The sequence below is a fragment of the Orycteropus afer genome, unplaced genomic scaffold (genome assembly GCF_000298275.1).
Source record: "Orycteropus afer afer isolate SDZICR_OR568_19922 unplaced genomic scaffold, OryAfe1.0 scaffold00405, whole genome shotgun sequence".
In the NCBI taxonomy this organism is placed as follows: Eukaryota; Metazoa; Chordata; class Mammalia; order Tubulidentata; family Orycteropodidae; genus Orycteropus; species Orycteropus afer.
Genome location: NW_006921992.1, coordinates 434901 through 443613, shown reverse-complemented (window position 1 = coordinate 443613; position 8713 = coordinate 434901). Strand labels below are relative to the sequence as shown.

The window sequence follows — 8713 nt, the reverse complement described above, 5'->3', positions numbered from 1 at the left end:
AGACAAAGTATATGTGAACTGCTGTATGAAAAGTGAATTTACTCTGTAAATCTTCACCCAAATCCTAATTAAAAAAAAAAAAAAATGTTATCTGTCCAACCATCTGCCCACCACCCATGTCCACTGATACACCCTCTGTCCACCCACCTGTCCGTCTATCCGCCCATCCATCTCCCTATTCCATAACTCATCATCTACTCGCTCAAGTATCTCTCCATCTACCCAGCCCTTCACCTATTTATCCACCCATCTACCCATCCACCTGTCCATCCATCTGGCCACCCATACCTTATCTGTTGGTCCACTTCCATTCACCCCATCCATCTGGCCACCCATTTACTCATCCATCAGTAAAGTCCTAACCATTCACCTGGACAGTCACCTATCATCCACACACCACGTACCTAGCCTCTGCCCACCCACTCATCCATCCACACAGTCACCCATCTACCCAACCTCCCATCCATCTGCTCATCCCTCAGTAAAGCCCTATCCGTCTGTTAGGGATTGAACTGTGCTTCACACAAATATGCATTGTAAATCCTAACCCCTGTACCTGTGGTTATAATCCTATTTAGGAATGGGTTTTCTTTGTTAGGACAAACAGCATAGGCTATGTCTTAACCCAATCTCTCAAGATATAAAAGAGCAAATTAACCATAGAGAAGCTCAAGGAGAGATGGGAGGAAAGATACCAAGCCACATGACCCTCACCAAGGAACCAAAGAATAAGGACTTTGTCCCAGACTAACGGAGAGAAGCCTTTGAAAGCTGTAACCCTGAATTCGAACTTCTACTCTCCTAACTGTGAGGAAATAAAATTCTATTAAAGCCACCCACTTGTGGAATTTGTTGTAGCAGCACTAGGTAACTGAGACACTATCCAGCCATCCATGTACCTATCCGCCCGTCCAGCCTTCCCCACCTGCTCAGGTGACTCTCACCTTATAGAAGAACCCGAGCCCAGCCCTGGGCTCTCCCTCCGAGGATGCTTCCTCCTCCAGGGAATCCTCAGCACCAGGGGGGCTCCCGTCCCCCTCGTCCTCGGCCGTGGGCTCTTCCAGGCTGCCCAGTGGGATCTCGATGAGGCCCGGCCGGGCCGCAGGCTCCTCAGGGGGCGTGCCCTCCGCCAGGAGGATGGAGGAACGAGTCTGCACAGGCACCTGGCTCGGTGAGAACTTGCGCAGGTGGGGAAGGCTGTCCACGTCATTGGGGGGCGTGAGCACCCTCGTCAGGGGCGCCAGCCGCAGCTCCGCCGGCCGTGCGTGTTTGGGGCTGCGGGGTGTCGGGCTCGGGCCAGGCCCGGGGCTGCGACGGGGGGCTGGGGTACGGCGAGCGGGGCTGGGGGACGCCGCTTTGGGGCCTGTCGTGGGGCCAGGGATGACCCAGGCAGCAGGTGGTGAGGCAGGCCCGGGGGCCTCGTGCGGAGCCAGGAGCCGTTGCTGCTGGTCCGTGAGCCTTTGCATGTCCCGCTGCAGGGAGCTCAGTGCAGCGCTCAGCTTGCTGACCGCCCGGTTATAGTCCCCCAGGCCCTCAGGGGGCGGCGGTCCCAGCTCCGGCGAGAAGGTCACGGCCTTGGGCCGTGGGGATGGCTCTCCCTGGCCCTCGCCCGCTGGCCGCTCTGTGCCGGGGGCTGGGCCTGGCTCCACCTCCTCTGCAGCCTCCTCTGCAGCACTGGCAACCTCCCGGGGCTGCACCTGTAGGAAGGCGCTCTTGCCGAGGCGCTGGCGGTGCTTGGCAAAGATGGCCTCTATGCGCCGCTTCTGGGCCTCGATGGCCCGCCGCTTCTCCTCCAGCCGGGCACCAAGCTCACTCATCTCTGAGCTCAGGGCCTCAGGGGCCTCTGCGATGGCCACTGGGGACCCCCCTCCAGCCTCAGCCTCGGCCTTCACCAGCTGCTTCTTGCGTTCAGCAAAGCTGGTCATCTTCACTTCAGAGTTGGTGGCCGCTGGGGATGAAGCCACCGCCTTAGGAGACCCCTCAGACGGGACTGGGGGTTTCAAAACCTCCCCAGCTGGGCAGGGAGATAGTTTCGAGGGGCCCTCAGGGTGGGGCAAGTAAGTAGATGCTTTGGTGGGCCCGTCGGGCAGTGCTTTCGAGGCCCCCTCAGGCAGGTAGGGGGAGGTCAGCGGCGGTTTCAAGGGCCCCTCGGGGGAGTGGAGGTAGAAACTGCCATCAGCGGCCCCGTCGGGGAGCAGCCGGGGCTCAGCGCTGTGGATTATCTGCAAGGCCTCCTCGATGGTGGGCAGGTCCCCAGGCTCTGGAGGGGGTGGGGCAGGGGGCCGGGCCTGCGCCGGGCGGGGGGGCCCCAGGCTGTCCGAGCTGACCGAGCGGAGCAGGACGGGGTCTCCCATGACAACATCCACGTCGCTGTCCAGGCCAAAGGGGGTGCTGAACGACACAGCCTGGGAAAGGGGACGGCTGGGCGGCCAGAGGGAGGGGTCAGCCCCTGGGGTGAGCTTCAGCCTGCCCCCGCCACCCTGCTCTCAGTGGCTCTCACCTGAGCTGGCGGTTCCAGACCTTGCCTAAGGTTTCCATATGAGACATGGATGACGAGGACTGCAGGGAGCCTGGGGGGAATAGGGAGTGGTCACTCAGTGGTCACTGTGAGGACAGCCTGGGGCAGCCTCTGCAGAATCAGGGAGTGTCACTGGGTGAGTCACTGGTGGGTCATTATGTGCTCTTGTCACACCAGAAGTGTCCAGAAAGGACAGCTGGGGGAGACATTTGAGATCACCACGGGTCCCTGTGGAGTGTCAGTCAGGTGTCACTGGAGGAGTCATGAGGAGACAATATGGGTCAGCTGGGACAGTCTCTCATTGCGTAGGGTCCCCAGTGACGGGAGCCCCACTCCACCTCCTCACCTGTGGATCCACGGAGTGGGGACTGGGGGCCACCAGGTGACAGGAGTGGGTGGCGGAAATTGAAGACAGGAGAACTGCCAAGAGACCCCCGTCAGCCACAAGACGCCCTTCCTGGCCCTCCCTTCTCCCAGGGGAGGGAGCCTCCCAGCCCCACCCCAGCACCAAGCTGGGAGGAGAAGCCCGTGTTACAGTGGAAATCACTGGACGGGGGACCTGTACCTGCTACCTCTGCGGTTCTGGGGCGGGGAGGCCTCTGTGCCTCGGGGGGAGGCGGCTACGGACAGAGAAGCAAGTCAAGCTTGGCCAGACCTCCCCACCCTGCCTGTTCCCGGGCCGGGCCTCACCATGCCCATCGGGCAGGTCCTTGGGCTGCACGAAGTCGGGTTTCAGCACCTCAAAGCACATGAACATCTCGGCCAGCAGCACCACTAGGTTGACCTGGAGGTGGAGGCAGGGTCAGCACCAGGAGGCAGGGCCAGCTGCCCGGGAGGCCCACCTTGGCCCACTAGACCCCACGATGGCCTCACCTTCAGGGGCGGGGGGACATACAGCAGGTCCTCCAGGGACAGCGGGCAGCCACGTGGAAGGCGGGAGGCACAGAAATCCTGTACGAGCTGGAGGTTGTAGAGGCTGTCTGCCACTGACATGGGGTCCTTAAGGCAGACCTCTGTGGGGACAGAAGGCTGAAGTCCCTGACTTTATAGGAAAGAAGAAAGCCAGGGCCCAGCAGCAAAGACACCAACGGCCACCATATGTGGAGGGCCTCCTTCAAGATAGACGTCCCTTGGTGAGGTGAGTACTGCTCAACTGTCCCTCAAGACTCTGCCCCAGGGCTTTTGCACCTGCTATCTTCTACTGCCTGGAGGTCTAGACCCTCAAGAGCTGCCCAGAGTGGGCTTCTGTGGGTCTCAAGTCTGCCTGAAAACACTTTTCCTGACCAGCCACAGCCCTCTGGGTACTTAACAGCCACTCAGTGTCCACAAGGTACTGACTGATGAGCTTATTGTCCTTCTCCCCCAATGACAAGGAAGCCCCCCAAGGGCAAGAGTTTGTATTGTTCCCCCGGGGCCGACACCCAGTTCATACTTAACCAATATTAGCTGTGGGCATGAGTTCTACGAAGCTAAGAAATATTTAGACTCTTGTATGAGGTCATACAGCTAACCAGAGGGAGAGAGAGGTAGACCTATTCTGAAAGTTCCACTCGTAACCACACCGCTGTCCTGCCCCCTAGTAGAGCACAGACGTGTGGATCTGGAGACAGAGGCCTGGATCTAGATGTCGGGTTGTAGGACACCAGCTCCCTGGGACACGGCGTTGGGTTCTGGCTCATCCACTCACCCTCCAGCCGTAACAGCTGGGGACAGTAGCAGTGGATGGTGGCAGCCAGCGCAGCCCCACTCGCCAAGTCTTGGAGGCTGGTCACCGTTGGGAAGCAGGGAGCACGTCGGGCCACCGCACGGTCCTTGCGATACCGGATCTGTATGTGGATGGGAGCCAGGTCAGATCAGCGGTCAGCCTGGTGCCCGAGGTCAGAGGTCATGCAGGCTGGGCAGGGAGGCCTGGGATTCTCGCCTCGAGGGGGCGTGAAGCCGGGGGTACCAGAGCCAGAGTGGGGGGGCCAGCCTGGAGCGGGGAACGGGCAGCAGCGAGAGACAGAGGAGGTGCCTGCGAGCAGCCAGGCCAGCAGCGAGGGCCGAGGACGGGGACTCCTGGGACCCCGGGGCGGGGGATACATTACCATGGGGGGTTTGCTCCCCGACTCCTTCAAACAGAAGGCAATTGCGTGCTGGGGGGAGAGGAGCAGCCGTCAGCCGGGCAGGAGGGGAGCTGACTTGCTGGGCCCCCAAGCCCACCTCCAGGGAGATAGCCCTGTCATCTGTCTTGAGCCCTGGTCATCCAGCTCCCTAACTGTGCTCTGGCTGGCTGTAGGAACCCCATAGAGCAGCCCTCCTCCATGCAGGCAACTCCCTCACAAAAGATCCAGGCCCCCAGCTCAGGGAGAGGACGCATAGAAAGCAGAGAGGCAGGAAAGGAACCCCCACCCCAGGCCCTAGGACAGGGAAGAGGAGACCCAGCCATGAGCAGAGGCAGGATTCTCCACCCCACCCCCACACACAGTCAGACCCCCTTGTCAGGCTTCTAGGAAAGCTGGGGTTTCCTTAGGGAAGCTGGGCTCCCAGGTAAGGAAGGTCTACCCTCTTCTGGATTTGGAGGTCTTTCTCTTGGCTGGGGGGTCCTTTCCATGTACCCTGCCAATCAAGGTCATTATTCCTGTGGTCTGAGGGGCTGGGGTCTCCCAGTCTTGGTTAAGGGGGAGAGGTTAAAGGGGACAAGCTATGGCGGTCTGCTCTCTTAGTTAATAAGGGGTTTTTCCCTCTTGATTAAAGGTAGAATGTCATCCACCCTATTGGTTACTGGGGTGATAGCACCCTTTTTCTTGGTTAACAGAAGGTTCTTTCTGTCTCCCAGGGTTGGGGTCCCCCCCTCTTTTGCTCATAGCTGGGGGGAGGCAGGAGAGAGCTCGAACAGGCAGGCAGACAGACAGAGCAACAAGTGAGGCAGGCAGACGGGGCAGACAGACAGCCCCACTTACAGGAACCAGCTTCCAGTACCAACGCGTGGGGCACTGAGGTCAGAGAGGAGCGCAGCAGGGGTGGGGGTGGGGCACAGAGAGAAAGAGAGTCACCAGCAGCCCACCCACCGCAGGAAGAACACGAGCACAGCCCACCCTGCCCACCCAGCTCTCCAGTCGTGTGTCTGTCCATCCGTCCCTAGCCCAGCCTCACCGAGGGCTGCGTGGGGGCCACCCCCTCAGCGGGGGAAGCGGGCAACGCTCGCTGGGCTGCCTCCTGCTCCGTCTTTTCCTGCAGCCGCCGGACAGTCTAGGGAGCAGGGAGAGGTCAGTGCTTAGCCACTGGGCTACAGTGGCCCCCAGCCCACCTCGGCCAGGCTCCACCTACCGAGTCCACCCAGAAGAGCAGCTTGTGCTCCAAACTGCCCAGGGCCAAAGGGCCAGGCAGCGTCTTCGTCCACTCAAGGGCGATGGCAACCATGAGGGCGTCAATGACAGCCAGGTGGGCACCCTGCGGGGGCAAGGGCTTAAGGGTGAGACCAGAGGCATGCAGGGGGAAGGAAAGGAGGGATGTGGTTGTGGGCGGGGCTCGAGTGGGAGGGGCTTGAGGTGGACGCCTTAGGGGCGGGGCTGATGGGAGGGGCCGTGAGGAGGGTTCTGAAATGCCAAGCCTGGTGGGCCGGTCTCGAGGCCGAATACTATATGCCTTGGAGAGGTCACAGAGGCGAGTCCTTTTAGGGGGTAGAGCCCAGGCCTCATGGGAGGAGGCTTGGAGAAACCAGGCTTTGGGGAAGCCAGGCCCCTGAGCTAGTAGGTAGGATCCTTGAGAGGAGGAGCCAGGCCAGTGGGTGGGGCCTTGAGGGAAGGAGTCAGGTGGGTGGGGCCTACCATGAGGATAGGCTGGTGCCGCAGGTCGGCCTCGCGCACCGGGCGCTCTGGCAGCGCTGGCACCGTGCCCTTCCGCGCCAGCAGTGCCAGTAGTGCTGAGGGGCTAGGGGGCGCCTCGAGCTGCGGCAACACCTGGCGCCAGGCCCGGCAGTAGAGCTCAGCCGAGAGCAGGAGCCGCGTCACAGGGGGCTTCACGTGCTCCTGCGCATACTGGTCAGTGTAGAATGGCTCCCACAGCTCCGGGGGCACGTGCTCTGTGGGGGTGGGGAGGGGCCGAGCCTGTCAGAGACTCTGCGGACTCCCCCAGCCCCAACCAAGACCCTCCTTACACAGTCCCATGGGCCTGACTACGGGCCTGGAGTCGGGTGGGGGTCCCAGATTGGGAGCGTAGGGGCACTTGGGCTGAAAGAGCAGGTGGCAAGGAGTTTGCCCAAAGAAAGGATAATGGTATCCCTGGCGAAGGGCCTGCGGGCCAGGTGGGGAGAGGGACCAGAGTGGCTGGCCCTCGAGGGGAAGCACCATGGCCAGCTTGGGGTGGGGGTGGGGTGGTCTTGTGGGACAGGGTCTTACGGGGAAGGGGGGGGCTGGTCAAATCTGTCCTTTGGAGAAGCCTCTCTGGGAAGAACGAAAATGGCACCACCACCACTTAGTCCCTGCCGCCCACTCTGTGGCCTCTTTTGAGCCTCACAAGGACACTAGGCAGCAGCCTGGAGCTACTGTTAACTCCATTCAGGGAAATGGAGGCACAGAGAAATAGAGTAACCTGCCTCAGATCACACAGCTAGCTAGTGGAAGGTGGGGCTGGGACTCACACCCAGGCCTTAAGCATACTTTCCAGTCTCTCAGCTGGGGTCTGGGGGTGGTACGTCCTGGGAAGAGTTGGAGGCTCACTAGCAGGGCCCTAGCACACAGAATGGAGAAGGGGATGGACTACAGAGGTTTCGAGGGCATTAGGTGGGCTGACCTGCGGACGATGGGAAGAGCTGGGAAGGGGGCGGGAGGCACCCAGGCCCATTAGATCTGAGGGAGGATGTGGAGCGGATGGGAGGTGGCTGAGCGGGGAGTGCCAGAGGCGCAGCAGGTGAGGATGTAGAAGCTAAATGTGAGGGTGTTTAGGAGGCAGGGACTTGGGAGAGTGGAAAGGGCACATCAGAGAGGCAGGCACAGAAACCATGGCTGGGAAGGGCAGGGTGGAACGGGGGAGAGAAGCCTCACCTAAGAGGAGGGGTGGGTGGCCGAGGGCCAAGTAGGACCCAGGGGTGGGGAAGAGCAAGGCCAAGGAAACTAACTGCCAGGACGATGGGGAGGAGGTGACTGAGGCCAACAGCTGCCCTGGGGTGAGGACCTGTTCTTATGGGAGACCTGCCCCCCTCAGGAAGCTCCTGGCTCCACTCTTGTTCCATCAGAACAGCTATTTTATTACTGAGCGGCTTTTTGTAGGGTTTTTTTTGGGGGGGCGGTATGTTTGAAAGGAATCTCTGAGTAGCTCAAACAGTTAAATGCTCGGTCACGAACTGACAGGTTGGCAGTTCAAACCTACCCAGAAGTGCCTGAGAAGAAAGGCCTGGCAATCTGCTTCCAAAAGGTCACAGCCTCAGAAACCCTATGAAGCGCAGTTCCACTCTTGCACACATGGGGTCGCTGTGCACTGCCGCCAACTCCACGGCAACTGGTGGTCTCTGAACATAACTTCCCAGCCCTTCCCCAGGTCACCCACTTCATAGCTAACCCCCCCCAGACCCCAGCCATGTTCTCACCCAGTGCTCCTCCTAGCCACCAGCCTCATTCTTCACAGGTTCCTTCCCTACACCCCAAATCACACCTGACCTCTGACGTGACAGCCCGCCCCTCTCAGCTCAGCTCCTTGAAAGAAAAGTGTTCTCTGGGCTCTTCCTCCCGCCCAGCCTGTCCAAGGCCAGCAACGGCCAGCCAAGGCCCATCCGCGGGCCTGTATCTCATTGGGGCTCTGTGCCAAAAATCTCCCAGATCCTTCCTCCCCTCTTGCACTCCAAGCACCCTGCCCGGCCTCCTCACAGCCATGACCATTTGCCCCTGTGGTATGGGGCTCCTGATGTCTGTCTGAGCACCCTGGGAACTAGACATGCCCCCAAGATGGCTTCCATGACTCTTATGGGCTGACTCTATCCCCCTAATGAGGTATGTCTACACCCTAACCCCTGTGCCCATAAATGTGACCTTGTTTGGAAACAGGGTCTTTGAAGAGGTTATCAGCTGAGTTAAAGTGAGGTAACACTGCAGTAGCCTGTGTGCGTCCTCATGTATGAATGAAACCCAACCAGATGCCATCCAGTAGATTCCAACTCACGGTGACCCCATGCGGGTCAGAATAGAACTGCATTCTATATGGCTTTTTTTTTTTTTTTTT

At 60.0% G+C, this 8713-nt stretch overlaps 1 protein-coding gene across 1 annotated transcript in view; it reads right to left on the bottom strand.

Moving 5' to 3' along the window:
* Positions 1-8713, bottom strand: part of CAMSAP3 (calmodulin regulated spectrin associated protein family member 3) — a 20612-nt gene that overhangs the window by 7088 nt on the left and 4811 nt on the right. Inside the window, exons 2-14 of the mRNA XM_007953700.1 lie at positions 7292-7347; positions 6328-6581; positions 5828-5950; positions 5654-5749; positions 5461-5493; positions 4606-4653; positions 4206-4344; positions 3392-3531; positions 3209-3302; positions 3084-3138; positions 2865-2938; positions 2501-2570; positions 945-2421 (exon numbers count right to left, since the gene is read on the bottom strand). Coding sequence (XP_007951891.1) covers positions 945-2421; positions 2501-2570; positions 2865-2938; positions 3084-3138; positions 3209-3302; positions 3392-3531; positions 4206-4344; positions 4606-4653; positions 5461-5493; positions 5654-5749; positions 5828-5950; positions 6328-6581; positions 7292-7347 — 2659 coding nt within the window. The remainder of the gene's footprint in view (positions 1-944; positions 2422-2500; positions 2571-2864; positions 2939-3083; positions 3139-3208; positions 3303-3391; positions 3532-4205; positions 4345-4605; positions 4654-5460; positions 5494-5653; positions 5750-5827; positions 5951-6327; positions 6582-7291; positions 7348-8713) is intronic.